The sequence below is a fragment of the Schistocerca gregaria genome, chromosome 4 (genome assembly GCF_023897955.1).
Source record: "Schistocerca gregaria isolate iqSchGreg1 chromosome 4, iqSchGreg1.2, whole genome shotgun sequence".
NCBI lineage: Eukaryota > Metazoa > Arthropoda > Insecta > Orthoptera > Acrididae > Schistocerca > Schistocerca gregaria.
Genome location: NC_064923.1, coordinates 395,487,546 through 395,509,459, shown reverse-complemented (window position 1 = coordinate 395,509,459; position 21,914 = coordinate 395,487,546). Strand labels below are relative to the sequence as shown.

The window sequence follows — 21,914 nt, the reverse complement described above, 5'->3', positions numbered from 1 at the left end:
ACAACATCTTTGGCGGCCTCCCTTAGGCTGCACAAACCTGCGATCATTTGGGCTGCCCTTCTTTGTATCCTTCAGTGTCCCCTGTTGGTCGTTTTTGGGACAGGTCTGCTCTACGTAGAGTTCACAGAAAACATTCAGTATTTTCACAGGATGTTTTGTCATGCCCTCTGCATATAAAGTAATCTACTAGTGAGATGATGTTACTCTAAAACTTATGATTACATCTGGTTCTGGAATTTTTTCCTTTGTGAGATTAGTAGATGGCAGCAATAATTTAATAATGGAAATAATCAAATCCTGTACATACATGCAATTGTGATCATGGTATGCTGTCATCCTTGGACAAAGGAAACAAGTCTTTGGTTGTGATTGAAAATAATAAATCCAAGTAAAATGTGAGACATAGCAAAATTCTGTTAAAGTCGTCAGTACATTACTCAAAATAATGTGAAACACAAGAAAATCTTAAAGATTGATTATATATGACAGATAAACAACTGCAGAAATATATTAAACAGTGGTATTATAAGATTCTTTGTTCAGAAATTGTAATTATAAATTAAAAGCAGCTCAGAACATAGAAATTATGTCTGAAGTTAACATAGTAAACATTATTATATCATGGAACTTACATCAGAATGAACTAATATTGCAAACACATTATTCACTAGCAAGATAATTTTGGCGTAATTGGGGGAGAGTGCGTGCGCATGCCATAACTGTATATAAATAGTTTTACTTACAGCAGTTGGAAGACAAACCTTATAAGCAAAGCAAATGGCACACTACTTACAATCTACTAGAAGAATACACTTTAATCTCTTGTTGTGTAATATTTTGATTGAGAGATGACAGAAAGATACAAAATCTAGCTGGGATAAAAGAAATTAAGCACGTATGTCACTGTTTGATCATTACACTTTGGAGAGAAAAAAAGGAAGAAATATTGCTCTGCTTTGCATCACGTCTGTGAGTACACAGAATGTAATTGTAATTATGTCACATTGAAATTTTCGACATGTTGAACAATTACATTCTGACATAAGAGAGACAGAGCTGTGTAACACTGCAGCTAGTGAGAGGAGGGACGATATAATTTTGATCCACTATGGCAGGGGACTTGTCACAGCATTTTCCACTATGGCAGGGGACTTGTCAAAGCATTGGAAATGATGCATCAGCAGTGTGACTCTTACCATGGCCAGTTGTAAAGTGAATGAGGGTGGATGTAATAATCACATTCAGTGTTTGAGACACACAACATGTTGTAACACATTCATCCACAGCAACTGAATAATGTTTCCAACATTTAAACCCAAAAACACTGAACGCTGCTATCATCAAACGACTCAGACATGTTGCGTTAAAATTTCCGTACTACCATAGACCTATTGTTGAAAGTTTTGCACACAAGGTCTCATGCAAATCTCCACAGGACCATGTTCTGGTAACTTCTAAAAGAAAAATATATGTAATGCAGAACTTTGTAAAACAATACAAAATGAAAAATCAGTTTTCATTAAAACGGCCTGTGTTCAGTTTGATTATACACAAACGCATGTAGTGAATTAAGGAGTAACACTAAATTGACAACTTAGGACGATATTGCTATTTATGTTCAATACCTCTTTAAAAAATAATTTTTATGTCTTTGGTTATTGATTGTCAAAAATTTTGATTTTAAAGTTTTCCTGATGGACTTAAAGCATATGAAATCACTTTATTGGATAGTATTATATATTTAATTTGGAAATCATAGCCTTGCATTGCTAGAGCCTGCCTTGTATTAGATTGTGCATTAGCCTTGCATTGCAATAGAAACAATATGGTGTTCTGGTCAATCCTTCCTATGGGGTGCCAACCAAACTGACGAAACTGCAGTTTCTCAATGTCCCAGACAATAGCAAGAGCTTCTTGTTTGATTATGTTCTTTGCAGTATCTGGTTCAGTTTTGTTTTTCGCAGGATCTTTCTTGGTGACCTTCGATGATTAATATCACGAGAGACTTCACTTATTTGCACACAATAGTCCAACTTATAGAAATTTATAGTAACTCATAATTCCTGAGACCCTCCAAAACTTTATGTAAGATAATCAAACCTTTTAGATTTTTGGTGGGTGCTTACTAAATTTTTGGGTTGATCTCTTTGCAGCAAAACAGTATGACCTTTGACTCTCGCTTCAGTTACGGCTCTTACAGATCCATCTTTCATGCCCACAACGCAAACTAGATTACAATATTCACTCTCAGAACATTCTGTGATAGTATTATTTAGCGTTCAGTAAATTTCGTCATCAACTGTGCTGTGTTCTTGAGTTCTGAGACTTGTGTGTCAGCATGCATTGTCATCTTTTGGTTTCTTATCAGACCAAACATGATGGAAATTGTTCTAGAGCTTGTTCAGTCACATCACATATGCCTCTGAATTAGTGGTTCCACCTTGTGGCAACACATCCATGAGAGTGACACTAACATTGTCCCGAAAGTCTGCCTCCATTACTTTGTCAGCAGATGGAGCTGCCTTGAATTTTTCTTTTTTTGTTATTGCCAGTGCTACCAATCCAGTAACTGCCTTTTTCTTTCTGGCTGAAAGTGATCTCCCATGTTTTGTCAGTTGTAATGATTTCCTGAAGAAACACACTCTATTAGCATCAAACTGTTCCAGCAGTTCAGATGAAATGGATTGTCTTTAAATCTTGTGGTCTGTTGTGAGCATTCATGGATCCCACCTTGAGCACATTTCTGAATACCCAAGAGTGTCCATCATCGCACATGTGCTTCCAATGCTCATCAATAGCTGTAGCACCAATGGCAGAGTTGTGATCTGCTGGTCTGCGTGAACTAAGACGTCCACATAATTCACCATTTTGGGAGCAGTGGTTAAGACGAGATGTCCTGTATGTGGCCGATCATAGAGCTCAGTTTCTTCACTTCCTGATACTTTAACTTTCTACCCATCACCGAACAATACTCCTGTCAACTGCATCATTACCAAACACTGCACACAAAAATTTATGGATGTACACAAAGCTTTCTTTTTCTGCAACCAAGAATTCAGTTGCAACACTTTGCTTGTAACACATGTCTTGTGTAGATTCCATTTTGGTGGTTTATTGAAGCTCTGCCAGTTTTCAGTATTGTTCAAAATTTTATACCCATGCGAAGGGGATTTGAACCACCTAGAGTTAAGTGTTTTGTTCGGTCTGAAATTCTGAGCGCAGTACCCTTTGTTTTGAATTAATTAAATTATTGACTTCCTTTTTGAACACCACTAATCATGCTCCTTAATTCATTATAGCTTTGTTCAAACTTCTTATCCATGGTGCTGATGTTATTGTTCACTTCTTGTAGGCCCCCTTCCCCAGGAAGGGGGGCTCACCACTCTTCGGTGAGTTCATACTTGGCTGTCACGGGGCCCCAACTTTTGCAGAACCTCTTTCCCTTCCGTGCCGTGTGCCTATCCTCCTGCTGTTCTTTTCCTCCTCTCTTGGGGAACGTGTCCTGGGTAGTTTCAGGAATGTATTCTGAAGTTTCAATAGCCTGGCATTAGAACAGTCCCTCATTTGTTTTTTCTTTGTTCTCCATATCCTCCACTTCTCCCACTTCGGTGATTGATTTTTCTCTTTTTTCTTCTTCCTCCCTGTGCACTCCAGAAGGCCGGCCCATGCATTTGTTGTGTAGCAGGTGACGGGGTAACACTTAATTCCCAGCACCAGGTCAATGGTGGGATTTGCAAGTACCCTCTGGCACAGGCCAGGCACATACATCGGTGATTGCCTGAACTGTTACCTTCCCAGCTGCCAATTGGTCTCTGTCAGGAGTTCAGGAAGTGTGAACAGTCACTTAAGGCAGGTGAGCCCCCCCTCTAAGAGGGTCTCCAGTTGAAAGCAGCACACCATCAAAGAACTGACAATCGTGCAAATTTTTTCACAATGAGCCAATCACCATCTCAGTCTGCATCTACTAAATATAAATAGAATGAGGCTACAGAATCCAAGACTCTCTCAGCTGCACCTTGGTTCCTCATGATATTGCATACCGAAAGAGATCAGTCCTTTGCTACGGTTAAGCCATTTATTATTCAGAAAGGTACTGATGCATTTGCAGGCGCTGTGAAATCCTGCTCTCCCTTACGTACTGGGTCTTTGCTTCTAGAGACTGTTATTTTCAAACCCAGCAACTGCTTACTGCTTACTGCATCACTCCTCCATGTTTATCCTGTTCATGTCGAGGCCTATTGTATACTGAATTCTTCGCATGCAGTTATATACACTTGGCTGCATGATTGTCTGACCAAGGGAGAAATCCAAACTTATCTCTCTGATCAGGGCATCACTGCAGTTATCGGGCAATGAAAAAGGTTGATGCAAACATAGTGCCTACTTGCACTCTTTTTTTCACATTTGATTGATTAGTTCTTCCATTGAAAATTAAAGCAGACTGTGAAGTCATCGTGGTCCAACCATAAATTCCAAACCCGATGCATTGCTACCAGTGTCAACACTATAACCATGCTACCTAGGGGGCTCACCACTCTTTGGTGAGTAGCATCTGGCTAACACGGGGCCCCAGCCTTCGCAGCACTACTTCCTCTTTCTGTACTGCAAACTTACACTTCGATTATCTCTTACTTCCTCTGCCTTTCTATTGGATGGTCCTTTTTGTATAGACCCCACTTGGACTTGGTTCACGATTATGGTGTTGATTTCCAGTTTCACTCCTGGCATTATCTTCACCTTCCATTAACAATTATATGGTCTCCATTATTGGATTTGACATGCCATCTTTTTCATTTTAAGGAAGTATGTGTTGTGCAGGGGAGGTCGCCCACTGTGATGTATGCTCCACCTCTGTGCCCTTCCACTGTGGCACGCTTCCTTCCTGTTGTCGTAGTATGCCCGAAACCCAGCACAGTAACCATCTTGTTGAGGGCGGGGGGATCTCTTGTCCATGTAAACCAGGGAGTTATTGCGTCATGACTGGGGCAGGGGGACTCCCAGCAACAGAGTACTGGCCAGGTAGCCATTTCGGACGCTGGGTGGCACTCATGGCAAGAGCCCCCTTTCAGAATAGGCGACACCACAGCAGATATTCACACATGAAGCAAATTTTACTTTCTCCTGCTGTTGGTCACATGGCCCCAGCAGTATCTAATGGAAAGGCCTTGTGTGATGCAACGAAGTATGATCCTAGTGTGTTCCTTTCCCATGCCTTGCTGTGGGAGGAATGTAGGACTAGAATAAAAGGAGAGAAATAATCCCCCTCACCTTTACCTGGCCTGAACCAGGACCAATGGGACACCTTCCTGTCCACAAGAACTTTATTTTTAGTCAGACACATTGAAAGGAAATTGGAGAAGTTGCAGCCATCTCTAAGGTGAAGACCAGTTCCCTCCTGATTAAAATGTCATCTCCTGCCCAGTCATAGTGTCTGCCCTCTTGTTAAAAGTTGAGTGACTTTCCTGTGACTGTCATGCCCCACAACAGTCTCAATATGGTCCAGGGCATCATCTTTCACCATTATCTTCTTTTGGAATCTGACAATGTGTTATGGACCAACTTAGAGAGACAGGATGTGCACTTCATCTGCCGTGCCTATGGGGGACCAAAGTAAAACAGAATTGCCACTGGGGCCCTCATCTTGGTTTTATAGGGTGACATGTTGCCTGAGGTGGTCAAGGCGATCGTCTACTAGTGATGTGGAACCCAATGTTCCTCCTCCTTTGAAATGTTTCAAGTTTGTGAAGTTTGGACATAAACCTTCACACTGGACCACTACCCTGTCTGCAGAAATTGTGAACATACTTTGCACGCGAACATTCCATGTATGTAAACTGCAGTGATCTCGATTCTCCCTGCTCACCAGATTGCTCCATTTTTAAGCTTGAGGAGAAAATCCAGGCGTACAATACTTGGGACAAGTCCACATATCAGGAGGCCAGAAAAAAGTATGAGCATCTTAATCTCATACATCACAGTTTTATGTTACAGCTCCAATGTCGGCACCTTCTCGCTTGACAGTTCTTTTCTCTGCTGTGCCTCTGACAGTGGTCCCTCAGAGCTGCCTGATAACCTCTGTCCCGTGCTTCCACCACACTCACTTCAGGAGCATTCTTCCAGGGACACTAGTCCCCATGCCCAGCCAGAGGTGCCCCGTTCTCCTCCGGCTTCCCTAGCTAGGAAGAGGTCCTGTGAGACCCTCACTTCCATGGTTCTTGCTTGTCCACTTCCAGACATCAGCCGATGGCTGGAGGAACCACAGCCCACTGGGCATCAGAATTATTGTTCTTCCTCTGTCCCTGAAACCAATTCAGGAAAACCTTCCCAGTTCTCGTCTTCTGTGGAGCAGGACAAGGAGGATGAAAGAAAGATGTCTAAGTCAGAGGAAACTCTGGTGCCCCCACCCCCGTGTACTCCTCCTCTACATGTGCTCCTTCTGTGCCCAAGATGGAGATTCAGTTGGCCCCGAGGAAGTCAGTGGATCCCCTGACATCTCAACTGGTGGCAGCACAGTATTCAGTCAGTTCGTTCCAGCAGTGGAATTGTAATGAATTTTTCCACCACCTGGCTCAGTTGCAGCAACTTTTAAGCAGTTATCATGTGTTATGTATTGCCATCCAAGAAACATAGTTTCCAGCGATTTGTGCTTCTGCCCTTTGCGGCTACCAAGGTTCCCCCCACCGTTCCTAGTCTTCGGCAGTTCCCCACATTCATAACTTTCCATGGTAAAGGCAAAGAAACTTTACTGTCACAGCTCGATGTTTGCCTCTTAAACTCTGGTGCCCCCCAAATACTTCAATGTGGCACAGAACTTATTCAGCCTTTGATCTTTCCTTTTACAGCCCTGATCTTCTGCCATCTATCCACTGGAGAGTCCATGATGACCTGTGTGGTGGTGACAACTTCAGAATCATCCTGTCCCTTCATCAGCATTGCTTTCCTGGACAGCAACCCAGATGGATTCTCCATAAAGCTGACTGGGATTGGTTTACCTGTGGTGTCCTCCTTAGCTCCCAATTACAAGGCAGTATTGATGCGACTGTTCAGCATAAAACAGCAGCCATTCCTTTGGCAGCCAACCAAGACACCCCCTCCTCCTCCTCCTCCTCCTCCTCCTCCTCCTCCTCCTCAATATACTCCCCCTTCCCTCCCCTCCCCCTGCCCCCTCCCCTCTGGTCAAAAGTCCATACGCTGGTGGACTACAGAGATTGCTGCAGCCATTAGAGATCGTAGAGAGGCTCTCTAACACAGTAAGTGGCACCCTTCACTTGAGCATTTCATTATCTTTAAATGGATCCATGCCCACATCTGGTGCCTCATAAAATGATAAGAGCAAGAATCCTAGGAACCGTACGTTTCATAAGAGCAAGAATCCTAGATATGGTATGTTTCCACTGTTGGATCACATAGCTTTCCATGTCTGTGGCTTTCAGTCCCCTGCAGTTTTCCCAAGTATTTCCTTAGATGGTGCCATTGTACTGATCCAGACACTGTCGCCAACATTTTGCAGAGCATTTTGTTCATGCATTTGCATTTGAGAACTTTCACCTCATAAACAGTTGGTGGAGTGATTGCATGTATCTTTTACTACCCGCTACCTGGAGCCATACAATGCTTCATTCAGTGAGTGGGAACTCTCCAGTGCCCTAGCTCATTGCACTGATACAGCCTGAGGACCAGACCACATACACAACCAAATGCTGAAACATCTCTCAGTGAATTGCCAGTGTTACATTCTAGCTCTCTCTAATTGCATCTGGAACAAGAATGAGTCCCCATCTCAGTGGTGAGAAAGTGCAATGGTTCCGGTAGCCTACTGAAACCAGTAAGAACCCACTGGAATTGGACAGTACCAAGGCCACCCATTATGTCCAGCAACTCATACTGTTTAATTGCCATATATTCAGATTCTCTCAGTGCCCTTCAGAACCTCTGTGAGCAGTACAAAGTCCATCCCTTAGTGCAGTGGGTCCAAGAAAGCTTCCCTTGCTTGTTGTTGAGTGAACCACCTTGACGTTCATGTGGCTTCCTGGACCTGTCAATCTGACAGGAAATGAAGCTGTTGCCAAGGCTACAGTCGTCCTGCCTCGGCTTGCTAGCTCTTCAATTCCTTTGGATGATCTCCATGTTGCTGTCTATCAGTATACAGTGTCACTTTGGCATCACCACTGGTCCTCTCTTACAGGAACAGGTTGCAGGTAATTAAACCTCTCCCAGTGGCATGGCTGACCTCCTCTCAGCCCTCTCGTCATGAAGTCATTTTAACTAGATTGCCAATTGGACACTGTCTTTTTAGCTATTGCCTTTGTTAAGTGGTGATGCGCTACCACTTCATGCTCATTGTCATGAACCTTTGACTGTTTGCCATTTCCTGACTGAATGTCCTTTCTATTTAAGTACTTACAATTCAGTTAATGTTTGCTGTCTGAGTTATCAGCCATTTTAGCGAACAATGTGCAGGCTGTTGGCCATGTTTTACTATTTGTCCATTGTAGCAATATGCAGAGTACACTTAATTTTTGGCTCAGGACCTCCGCTGTCTTTATGGCATATTTTGTGGACTTTCCTCCAAGGAGAAGTCCTTGGACTTAGCTGTTTCCTTTTGTTGACAGAGCAAGGTGGTGTAGTGGTCAGCACACTGGACTTGCATTCGGGAGGATGATGGTTCAAACCCACATCTGGCCATCCTGATTTAGGTTTCCTGTGATTTCCCTAAATTGCTTCAGGCAAGTGGTGGGAAAGTTTCTTTGAAAGGGCGTGGCCGACTTCCTTTCCCATCATTCCATAATCCTATGGGACCGAGGACACCTCTGTTTGGTCGCCTCCCTCAAATCAACCAACCAACCAACCAACCTTCTGACAGTTGAGCTTTACATGTATTTGCTTTTAACTTCTTTTATTTATTAGTGTTGTAAGGTTATGACATGGACGCTTATGAACTCAGTTGTTTTTTGCGCCCTATAACACAACCAAAAATCTACTTCTTACAGAAAATAAAATATGTCATTATTAGTTGCTGCTGAACCTCTAGACAGTGGTGTTGCAATCTCCAGTGTTGAGCTTGGTACTGGCTTTGCGATTTGAAATAGTTCTGAAAGTTCATTGCTTTGACTTCAAAATTGTTACTAGTGTCAAAGTTCACAACCTTTTCCACAACCGGTCTTACATCCTCAAACACACTATTATTTTCATTGGCATACGGCAGTTGAAAATAACAAGCACTAATAATCGGAATGAGATTTTCACTCTGCAGCGAGTTCGAGTCTCGGTCAGGCACACAGTTTTAATCTGCCAGGAAGTTTCATATCAGCACTAGTGTACCACAATAGGAAAGCTCAATCCACACAATCTTCTACAGTTCACCAGCACACTTCACCCAACTCTACATGCTGTAAGCTCTGTTGAAGCTCACCCTGTGCTGCTGTGAAGATTGTCAGATGGGACATAAAGATTTTCTTGGAATAGCATCCTGAAGCACATGTCACCTAGCTGTCTGTTTTCTGGTGTCCTAATAACTGTAACTAATGTTACTTTTATTACCAAAATTATTTGACTGTACTAGTTATTATGAATTGAAGCTAGAGGTTCTGAATAATGATAACTAAAGGTTCCTAATAAAATGATGAACAAAATTTAAGCTTAACCATGTTGATTTAGTAAATGAAGGACTTCTATGAAGTTCACTTTTAATAAAATGTCATATGAATGAAAATACTGTGCACTACACTATAATTGATTAGTATCACTGACTAATACACAATATGGAATCATTTGATATCAGAATTTCTTCTATGTGCACAATAGTGATCATGAGTGTACACAAGATAGGGACAGACAACCATTTTCTCACCCTGTACGGCCTGCGTTGTTAGTAAAAACAATTTGCTCAGGTTATTGGTTTTGCTGGTGCACTACTGTTCCTGCCCAACATTAACATACAGCTATAATTAAATAAAGAAAATAAACAAAACAGTAACTAAATGCTAATGTGAGTATGGTGTGCTCACACTGTACCTAGTATTATGAAAGTCCTACTGCTTTTTAGGAATGCTTAAAATGCTGGGACTTTGTTGTAAATGCTTCACTAGTTGATCATTAGGATTTTAATAGTCTTCTCTGTGAGGGTGCAAAGACAAAGCAAACCTAGACAAAATTGATAAACTGCAATCATAGATAATAGTAGTGAGTGCTTTGTCAGCATTGTGAAAGACAGTTACAGTAGTAAAGAAAGAATTCTCTTTGTATGAAGAAGGAATATGCAGTGTGACTGAAGCAAAGGAGTTATCAGTAGTAAGCTGGTACCAGTGACAAAAGTTTTGTTCAAGAAAAGTGCTATTGTCCTGTGGAATTGTGAAAAAACTTTGTTATTGTGTACATCTGAAACTTATTATTTTCTAAAAGTGAATTTTAACTGTGGGATATCCAGAAAAGAAAATATTTGAAATACTGTACTGTAGAAAAAGTTCACTATTTACATTAATAAGATAAAACTCAAAATGAAGTACTGTAATGAGGGCTGATTTATGGCCCATGCCGAAATCAGCTGCCGCTTGGAGTACCAGATGATATAGAGGAGACGGGGGGAGGGGGAGGCTAGATGCAACACAGGCACAAGATTTCGGTACACGATACATCACAGGTAGTAGGTAGTAACAGCCACGTGAGACACCAAACTGAGAGGGGCACCAAGTGCAAGATTTATATACAATATGTATCACAATTAGTAGCAGAAACTGACATGGGTGATAGCGTGAGATGGGAAAAGGGGAGGGGGGAGTGGGGGGATGGCATATTATGAGTTGTGTGGTAAAATGTTCTCGAACTGATGCTGACTAATTAGGGGCCATTACTTTTCAGCATGCACTCATAATTGTCCACTAGCAAATTATGAATCTCCTCAAACAAAAATAAAGGTATACAATTTTAGACACACAGAAGACAAATTAAAAAAAATATCTGTTCCAGTTTTTTTTCCTAAGTGTGTCCACAGTGTAATGAATAATGTACACATTCCTAGTAACATGAGGTGTTGTCCTTGCAGCACAAAGGCAAACATTATTCACACAATATCCAGCTAATAATTACTGATATTACTAAACATTAAACAAATACAAATGAAAGACCTTGGCATATTATTGTTCTGATGCGAGCAACTCATTAACATGTTTAAAGATATGTATATTATAACATTTACAACAGCAATATTGGATCATGATGCCATGTGAATTGGTGCAGAGGTAACATGCTAAACTTGCGTTCAGGAAGACTAGTTCAAACCTTTTCCAGCCATCCAAATAAAAAATTTCCATATTTTCCCTAAACCACTAAAGATAAATGTTGGCATTGTTGTCTGAGACCATAATTTTGATGTAATATTGTTTCTTCATAAGAAGTTTCTTATATTATAACTAATTTTATGTTCTTTGTATTTTCAGAGTTCACAAACATGGGCCAGAAGCGAGAGATCCCACCGGCTCTGCAAAAGCTCCTGGCCTTAGATGTTCATCTTACTAATCAGTTTTGTATCTGGGCTAATCACTTTTTACCACTTAAATCACTGAGAATACATTACAAATTTCTTGAGGTAAATACTGTGTTACAGAGTATTATTTAATTTTAGTTATATTTTACTTTTAATTGCTTGCTAGTTTTGGTATCTTAGTGTCTTGACGAAGTTAAAAAAAAAAAAAATTGGTTCTACATAGATACTTTTACCCAGCATTTTATATCCAAAATTATCATCATTTTATTACATCTCAGTACTGGTTTGCAAGTTTTATCAAAATCTCCTTTCTGTGATTTTCCTCATCTGTTTCTTGTAGGGCATGCACTTTATATTTGTCTCCACCAAAATCATTGGGATGACTCTCTCCCATACCCAAATTTTCATCATTTCAATTTCATGGTTTTAGTCACTGTCCAGGTACTGTCAAAGTGGCACAGTGGTTAAGTCACTGGATTAATATTCGGGAGGACAGCAGTTCAAATCCATGTCCAGCCACATAGATTTAGGTTTCAAGGCAGATGCCAGGATGGTTCCTTAAAAAATGACACAACTGATTTCAGTGTTGCTGTATATTGCCTAATTGGAGCCACAATGTGTGTATGTCTTGAAGTACCCCACTGCATCCACTTATGTTAAACTTTCTTCTTTTCCATTCTATTATCCAAATCTACATAGAGCAGGACACTCCAGACAAGATTTAGAAAGATCTTTCATGATCTGGTATTAATTGAATTGGTAATTGAGATGTCCATCCTTGTTCTTGAAAATTTTCCCATGAACTTTGGTGCATGGAGTGTGCTGTGATGGTTAATATTGCTGGCTGGTCTGCAGCGGAGCATTAGTCCAAACAGGACCACCACCAATTATTTGTTGTATATTATTTGTTATTTCTGGAAGGTCTCAATCTTTGTTATTTTTGTAACGTTTCTATATTCTGAAACATTCTGTTTGTATAAACAGCAGCACTCTCTTGCCAGTAGTTCAGTTCTATTTTGACTGTTTGTAACAAACATGGTTTCATTTGCAAAAGGTTCTACCCTGTCATTTATGAGCCTGCTTTTGAATTTGGACTTGATTCTGCTTACATCATCACATTACAATTGGAGGGTACAACGTGTACCGTAACATCTACATCACCATGGCTCCAGCTAGGCAGTGTAAAAGCTGTTGCCTACACAGACAGGAAGTAGAATACAAGCAGTGCATTGTTCCGAAGGTCCGTACATTCAGGATACCAATGTATTCTTAAACAAGTAGTAGTCAGCTGCACATAAACTCTTTGAGTTTTCCAAAGATACTGGTTAGGACTGGACAGAATGGCTGAAAGGAGTCGGCTAAGTTGCAATATGACAGGTAGGATGACCTGATATGTTTGGCAAATGTGTACTTTTACTAGATGGCAGAGCCCAGCAGTGGTATGATGCAAATGAAAAGCTCAAAAGCTGGGATAAATTGCAGGCCAAACTAAGGAATCATTTGGTATAATCAGCAGCAAGTCCATTTAGTGGAAGAATAATTGAAGAGTAGGGCCCCACATCACGGATAAAGGACACAGTCCAACATTACAGAATGTGGGCATCGCATTGTGAGAACACATATGACAAAACATCTCACAGTTTATGAAAGAGGGTTACAGAAGACAAGTACCAAGCTCTTCTGGCAATGGATGTCACAAACTGTGGTATTTGTGAAGTGCTGTCAGTGCATCGAGAGAATGGAATAGAAAATAGTGAGAAGAGAGAAGTATAGCCAACTCCTGAATGTGGCCTCTATGGCAGCTTTGGAAGATTAACGCAACCTCTCCTCCGTCATACACCAGGTTGTAAAAGGAGATGCACAGCATTTTGTGGCATCCAGAACTGTTGGACCAGTATGCAAGAGCTAGTAAGTATGAATGAATGTTGATTTCATGTGTAGAAGGTAACAGAGAATGTTGAAGGGGAGTTGTGTTGTTCTTTAGCATCAGTCTCTGTCACCAGTTGAAAACACCAGGAAGAATGGACTTGGCCTGCTTGGACTTGTGCAGCAGCCGTTAAATGAGTCCTGCACCTGACCAATGCAAATTCAACTAACTCCTCCACCAAGTTTAATATCCCACAGAACAACACACAGTTGCGAGACAGAGGACAACACCTCCCAGGGGGCTCGCGGTCCTTTCGTGAGTACGTGCGTGGCGAGCACGGGGCCCCGAGCTATTGCAGCCTTCCTTCTTTTTCCGGGCTGCATTTCCTTTCCCTTCCCCTCCTTTCCTGTCCTTCATCCTTCCCTCCGACCTCTCCTCTCCCTCTCTTGGTGTCCCTACTTATGGTGTCCCTCCTTATGTTGGCCCTGCTATTCTCCTGGTTCTGTTGACCTTGCAATTCGGCCTTGTTCTGTAATTCCTTCATCCTTTTGGTATTCTCTGGTCCCCTCTGGGGTTTGACCTCCATCACTAAATTTTCTTCCGTAGTGTGAGCCATTTGGGGAACAGCACCTTACCTAGTGTCCCCGGCATGTGCCATCATCATTGATTCCATCGTTTCCTTTACGTCGTTGTTTGACGCTAGGGTCCATAGCCAGCACGGTAGCCAGCCCGTGTGGTGGGGTCGCTATGTACCCTTTTGGTTGAGCCCCCTGAAAACACAGGAATCACACGTCTGATACCTGAGCTGTGACCTCCTCATGTAAGCCTAGGAATGGTTGCTTGTCGTCCTGGAGCATCGGAACTCCCAGCAATGGCCGCCGTGCCAGACGGCCCTTGCTGTGGCTGGGTGGCGCCCATGAGGAGAGCCCCTGATCGGAGTGGGTGGTATCAGGGCGGACACTATGCTCATGAAACGCATAAGAGTCCACAACTCTGGCCGTTCTCCGGCCGTCTCTTTGACTGGAAAAGATTCTTCACGTGCTGCTTCCTCTGCCCCTTCCGCCTTCCCTTCCGTGGCTACCCCCTGGGAGGAGGGCCAGGCTCGTCGGTTGGGGGCGAAACCTTTCCCTCGCTATCTGGTTTGCGCCAGAACTGATGGGGATACTTTTACTCATACGAAACCTATGTTTTTTGTTGAACACATCGAAGACAAGTTTGGCGAGGTGGACTCTATCAGCAAGATGCGGTCTGGGTCGCTGTTGATTAAAACCGCTTCAGCTACCCAGTCTGCAGCTCTCCGTGCCTGTACCCATCTTGGTACGATTCCTGTGTCAATTACCCCACACCAGTCCTTGAACATGGTGCAAGGTGTAATTTTCCATAGAGACCTCCTCCTTCAATCTGATGAGGAACTTCGGGACAATCTAAGCCGGCGGGGGGTTCACTTTGTTCGGCGGGTTCAGTGGGGTCCGAAGGACAACCGCGTTGACACTGGTGCCTTTATCTTGGCCTTTGAAGGAGACACCCTCCCTGAGAAGGTCAAGATTATGGTCTATCGGTGTGACGTGAAGCCATACATCCCACCACCTATGCGATGTTTCAAGTGTTTGCGTTTTGGCCACATGTCTTCGCGCTGTTCGCAGGCCCCCCTCTGTGGTGACTGTGGACATCCGTTCCATGAGGGAAGTTCCTGTGTTCCCCCTCCTGTGTGCGTAAATTGTCGTGGGAATCATTCTTCACGGTCACTGGATTGCCCAGTGTATCAGAGAGAGAAAAAGATACAGGAGTATAAGACTCTTGATCGTCTCACCTATACCGAGGCCCATAAAAAGTATACACGCCTTCATCCAGTGACCCTGACAACTAGTTATGCTTCAGCAGTATCTCCACCCCCTCCTCCTCATTCCTTACCCAGTCCCGAACCCCTTTCCTCCCCCCTCCCCCTGCGGTTCCCACACCATCCCCTCCGGGCACCGCTTCCTCTCCCCGGCTGGAGAAGTGTCCTGCTTCTTCGGCGTCTGCCGGTCATGGGCGCCCCTCGCGGGATCCCCCTTCCCGGCACCTTCCAGGCCAAAGGTCTGCTGCCACGCGGCCACCACGAGAACCACGGTCTGCGGGCCCCCAGATCGCCCGCTCTCTTTCTGTTCCCGATCTTGCTGTGGCTGGCTCCATTTTGTTGCACAGCCCTCCACGATCCCAAACAGAAAGAAAGAAGAAGCACAAGTCCCGGGACAAGGAGTCTCTGGTGTCGCCAGAGGTCTCGTCCCCATCTTCACAACCTGACTCTGACCTGTTATTCATGGATGTCGCCCCCTCCTTGTCGGTGACGGGTGGTGACCCACCGGCATGACTGACATTAGCCTGTTCACCCCCCAATTGACTCATCGTTCTTTGGCTATCCAATGGAACTGTAATGGCTATTACCGTCACCTACCGAAGTTGCAATCCCTTCTTTCGTTTTACTCTGCGGCTTGTGTGGTTCTACAAGAAACTCATTTTACTGGTGGTCACTCACCAACCCTCCGTGGCTTCCGTGCTTTCTGTCGAAATCGGGTCGGCCCCCTACGGGCGTCTGGCGGAGTTTGCACGTTGGTCCGAACGGACATTGCCAGCACGTGGATTCCTCTCCAAACTACATTGGAAGCAGTTGCTGTTAGGATCCACCTGGACTCTGGGGTCACAATTTGCAATCTGTATCTCCCTCCTGACAGAACTCCTACTCCTGCCTCCTTAAGTGCCCCCTCCTTCAGCAACTTCCTCCTCCCTTCCTTATACTTGGCGATTTTAATGCACATCATCCCTTGTGGGGCAGTGCATTTCCATCTAGTAGGGGTCATCTCATTGAGCAGTTTATTACCGACCACGACTTGTGCCTTCTTAACGATGGCTCCCCTACCCATTTCAGTGCCGGTCATGGTAGCTTTTCTGCCATTGATCTTTCTCTCTCTTCTCCCTCCCTCCTCCCTTCCCTACAATGGTCACCGCACGACGACCTTTGCGATAGTGACCACTTCCCGTTGATTCTCTCGCTCCCTTCCCGCTCCCCCATGGACAGATCACCTCGTTGGTCCTTCCAACGTGCCAATTGGCCTCTGTATACTGCACAGGTCGTTTTTTCTCCCTCATTGTAGGATGGTATTGATGATGTCATACGTGACATGTCTGACGCGATTGTTCACGCTGCTAGCCTTGCTATCCCGCGCTCATCTGGACCATTTCGCCGCCGGCAGGTCCCTTGGTGGAGTTCGGACATTGCCGTTGCCATCCGTGATCGCCGTCGAGCTTTGCAACACCTTAAGAGGCATCCATCCGTTGCCAATCTTATTACCTTTAAACGCCTTCGCGCAAAAGCCCGTTACTTAATCAAACGGAGCAAACGGATGTGTTGGGAACGCTTTGTTTCTTCCCTCGGTTCTGCTGTCCCTCTGTCGCGGGTATGGGCTACACTTCGCTCTCTCCAAGGTTGCCATCGGCAGTCTACCCTCCCGGGTCTTCACCTCCCGGATGGCCTTTGCACGGACCCGTTGATTCTCGCGGAACACCTTGCGACCCATTTTGCAACAGCGTCGGCATCAGCCTCCTATCCGGCTGCTTTCCTTCCCCAGAAACAGCGGGCCGAAGCTTCCGCCTTATGTTTTACCCCCAGCCAGTCAGAATCATACAATGACGCTTTTACTGAATGGGAACTTCTTTCCGCACTCTCCTCTTCTCATGATACGGCCCCTGGCCCAGACTCCATTCATAACCAACTGCTTCAACATCTCAGTGCTCCACAACAGCGACATCTTCTCCGGGTATTTAACTGTATTTGGCTCCAGGGTGACTTCCCTTCTCAATGGAGGGATAGCATCATGGTTCCCGTCATTAAGCCCGGTAAGAACCCCCTGTTCGTCGACAGCTATCGGCCAATTAGTCTGACGAACGTTGTTTGTAAGTTACTTGAACGGATGGTAGCCCGTCGGCTCACTTGGGTCCTCGAATCTCGGCGTCTGTTGTCCCCTTACCAGTGTGGCTTCCGAGAGGGACGGTCTCCGATCGATCATTTACTTCGCTTGGAATCCGCAGTTCGGCAGGCCTTTTCCCAGCGCCGCCATTTGGTTGCTGTATTTTTCGACCTTCGCAAGGCCTATGATACGGCTTGGCGCCATCATATCTTACTTACACTTCATGAGTGGGGTCTTCGGGGCCCACTCCCGATTTTTATCCGCCAGTTCTTGTTTCATCGTTCGTTTAGGGTTAGGGTTGGTACAGTTTTAAGTTCTCCGCGAACCCAGGAGAATGGCATCCCTCAGGGTTCCGTATTGAGTGTACTTCTGTTCCTCATTGCTATAGATGGACTTGTGGCCTCCGTCGGTCCTTTGGTCACTCCTGCTCTGTATGTGGATGATTTCTGCATTTGGGTTAGTTCCTCTTCGATGGCCGCTGCAGAGCGGCAGCTCCAGGGTGCTATACGGCGTGCCTCTGCATGGACCATCTCACACGGATTTCAGTTTTCTCCTTTAAAATCGCGAGTGGTCCACTTTTGTCGCCGTGTGACAGTCCACCCCGATCCAGAGCTCTATCTCAATGCACAACGATTACCTGTGGTCCCACAGTTTCGTTTCCTTGGCCTTCTTTTCGACAACAAGCTCACTTGGCTGCCTCATATCAGACGCCTGAAGATAGGATGTTTCCGTAAACTAAACGTCCTTCGTTTCCTTGCCCACACCTCTTGGGGTGCTGACCGTTCCACTCTCCTCCACCTTTATCGGGCCTTAGTGTTGTCTCGCTTGGACTATGGTTGTCAAGTTTACGGTTCAGCTGCCCCTTCTACATTGCGCCTCTTGGATCCGGTCCACCATCGTGGTATCCGTTTGGCCATCGGTGCCTTCCCGACTAGCCCTGTTGATAGTCTCCTGGTTGAGGCTGGGATCCCCCCCTTTCCGTTCGGCGCTCCCAGCTTCTGGTTTCGTATGCAATCGCTGTCCGTTCCTCTCCCACTCATCCTTCCTATTCTATCCTGTTCCCTGCCCAAGGAAGTCGCCCACCTGACTCCCGCCCTCGGGCGGGTTTACCGGTTGGGCTCCGCCTAGCGTCTCTTCGCCATGATTTTCAGCTTCCTTCCTTTTCCTGTATCCCACGTTCCCTCCCCAACACACCTCCTTGGTTAGTTCCTCGGCCCCGAGTTCGGATGGATCTCTGCCGAGGTCCGAAAGATTCCGTTCCCCCGATGGTGTTCCGTTGTTTTTTCCGCCGCATTTTATCTGAGTTTCGGGATGCTGTTGTTTTTTACACTGATGGCTCTAAATCTGCTGATCGTGTGGGCTATGCCTTCACCTCCTCTGTAGGCATGGAAATCATCTCCTGCCAAATGCATGTGGGGTGTTCACTGCGGAATTGATGGCGGTCTCCCGGGCCCTGGCCTTTATTAAACAGTCCAAGCTCAATCGCGTTTTGTTATGTACAGACTCAATGAGTGGCCTTCAGGCACTTGACCAGTGTTTCTCCCGTCATCCCTTGGTCTCCTCTATCCATGACCATCTCGCTGATCTCCACCATGCTGCTTGTTCTGTTAGCTTCCTTTGGGTCCCTGGCCATGTGGGCATCCAAGGAAATGAGCTTGCTGATCGTTTGGCTGGGGGAGCAGTCACTTACCCCCCATTCCCTGTCACCCCTCCTGTGGCGGATTTACGGCTTCATCTCAAATCCCACTTTGCTCAATCATGGGCCACATCCTGGGAGGCTACCTCCTTGTCTAATAAACTTCGTGCGATTAAGGTGATACCTGTCCCATGGTGTTCTTCCTTACGCCTCTCGCGAAAGGACTCAACCACCCTCTGTCGTCTTCGCATCGGCCATACCAGGCTGACCCATGGTTTTCTTTTGCGTGGTGAGCCACCCCCACTTTGTGGTTGTGGAGCTTTCCAGTCAGTGGCCCACATTTTGGTGGAATGCCCCCTTCTTTTAGCTCTGCGTACTAAGTACAGACTTCCCTGCACTTTACCCTTAATATTAGCAGACGATTCCCGGATGGTTGAACTGGTTCTCAGTTTCCTCCGTGAAAGTGGTTTTTATTCTCAGTTTTAAGGATTTTCATCTCCCTCTGGAGTAGGGGCAGGGCGGTGAGGGTTGGGATGTCTCCCACTGTAGGCTGTGCTTGGAGATTCCTGACTCCCCTCCCTGGCCATGTTCCTTCTTTTTTCCCTTTTACTGTTTTTGTCGCCTTTTAGGTTTGTTTAATCCCTTTTACAATCCGCCCTTTTACACTCTGGCGGTTGAACGCTTTTAAATAGCATGTGGTCTTGCTTGTACTGCATCACAGGTGGGATATTTCCTCTTTTGAGGTTGCCCATTTACTGACTTCCCTCCTTGTGTTTTTATCATTGACGACACAACTGCACTTTTTTAGCCTTTTACCTTTTATCGTTTTTGACTCTTCTGAGCTGTCCCTCTGTCGGAACTGACCGCCTTTTGTAACAAGGGTCTGATGACCTTGCTGTTTGGTCCCTTCAACCCCAATCAACCAACCAACCAACCAGAGGACAACACACCAGCATGTTTCCTCTGTGGATATTCAGAACACATTGTACATTAGTGCAGAGAAAGAAAGGTCAGTTTTTGACAAGTACTATGCTGCCAAACATCAACTGTCACAACAGTTATATTCATGCCAGTCAACTGCAATAGGATTACAGTCAACCTGTGACAAAGTCCATTGCCATGCCCTGGACAAGATCACACTCCAACACACTGTAATTATTCCTCGTGGTCATGCAGAGGTACTAACTGCTCAGGCATTACAAGCAGTCGTGGACTGTGCAAGGTCAGAGGTCCAAATTGGTGAAGTTATTCCAACAAGCACACATGACAAAGATTGCTGTGGGCAGCTACACGGAACAGCCAAAGAAACTGGTACACCTGCCTAATATCGTGTAGGGTCCCCACAAGCATGCAGAAGTGCCACAGTATGACATGGCTTGGACTCGACTAATGTCTGAAATAGTGCTGGAGGGAACTGACACCATGAATCCTGTAGCACTGTCCATAAATCTGTAAGAGTAAAAGGGAGTGGAGATCTCTTCTGAACAGCATGTTGTAAGGCATCCCAAATATGCTCAATAAAGTTCAGTCTGGGCAGTTTGGTAGCCAGTGAAAGTGTTTAAACTCAGAAGATTGTTGCTGGAGCCACTCTGTAGCATTTCTGGACATGAGGAGTGTCTCATTGTCCCACTGGAATTGCCCAAGTCCATCAGAATGCACAATAGACGTGGATGGATGCAGGTGATCGGACAGGATTCTTACGTGCAAGTCACCCGCCAGTCATACTTTGAGATATCAGGGGTCCCAAATCACTCCAACTGCACACTTCCTACACCATTAGAGTCTCCACCAGCTTGAACAGTCCCCTACTGATATGCAGGGTCCACAGATTCATGAGGTTGTCTCCGTACCCATACATTTCAATCCCCTTGATACAATTTTAAACGAGAATCGTCCAACATTGGACTGTTGATGACTGGAAACATGTTGCCTGGTCGGTGTTGACGGGCCCAGGCGAGGCATAAAGCTTTTTGTTGCGCACTCATCAAGAGTACACAAGTGGTCCTTCAGCTCCAAAAGTACCTATTGATGTTGTTTTGTTGAATGGTTCGCGTGCTGCCACTTGTTGATGGCCCAACATTGAAATCTGCAGCAATTTATGGAAGGGTTGCACTTCTGTCATGTTGAACGATTCTCTTCAGTCATCATTGGTCTTGATCATGCAGGATCTTTCTCTAGCCACAGCAATGTTGGAAATTTTATGTTTTATGGGATTCCTGAGATTCACGGTACACTCGTGAAATGAAATGGTTGTACGGGAAAATCCCCACTTCATTGTTACCTCGGAGATGCTACGTCCCATCGCTCGTGTGCCAACTATATCACAACATTCAAACTCACTTAAATCTTGATAACCTGCCATTTTAGCAGCAGCAACCAATGTAACAACTGCACCAGACACTTGGCTTATATAGCCGTTGCCGATCGCAGTACCGTATTCTGTCTGTTTGCATACCTGTATTTGAATACGCATGCATATACCAGTTTCTTTGGCTGTCATCAACAAGAATAATTTATCATCAGTCAAGATGCTCAGGTAAACCATGAAGCTTTTTGTTAGCTGCAAAAAAAAGTGCTAAGGCTCACAAAAGAAATCTGCATGCCAGTACAGTCATGAGCTTTCAAGGTGGCCAAGGAGAACTTTGGTTCCCTAATAGACATGAGCAACCACAACTCATTCCTAAAAGTAAGTGCGTCCGGTCAGCCAGATCAGTCCAGGGAGGGCAGCTTAGAGCATTAACAGTCATGCTCTGCTGCCACTACAGACGATGCAGGGGACAAAGGTTCTATCAAACTAATAGGTTCTGACCTGACCAAGGAACAACTTTGTGAGTGGTAGCTGTTTTACGCTAATTTTAAAGTGCTTTCAGCTCTGAATTGTAAAGACAACAGACCAAGTGGCCCATGCTAAATCACCATATCCACGCTGCGCTTCATCCATCAATTGTCCAGTGCTGCTGTGGGCTATCACTGGCTGAATGATGG

The 21,914-nt window shown here is 44.9% G+C and overlaps 1 protein-coding gene across 2 annotated transcripts in view; it reads left to right on the top strand.

Annotated features, from left to right (window-relative positions):
• The window catches only part of LOC126267105 (polyisoprenoid diphosphate/phosphate phosphohydrolase PLPP6), a 54,029-nt gene that overhangs the window by 9,152 nt on the left and 22,963 nt on the right, over window positions 1–21,914 (top strand). For both annotated transcript variants that reach the window (XM_049972002.1, XM_049972003.1), the window contains exon 2: window positions 11,436–11,584. In XM_049972002.1, coding sequence (XP_049827959.1) covers window positions 11,447–11,584 — 138 coding nt within the window. In that variant the 5' untranslated portion in view covers window positions 11,436–11,446. The remainder of the gene's footprint in view (window positions 1–11,435; window positions 11,585–21,914) is intronic.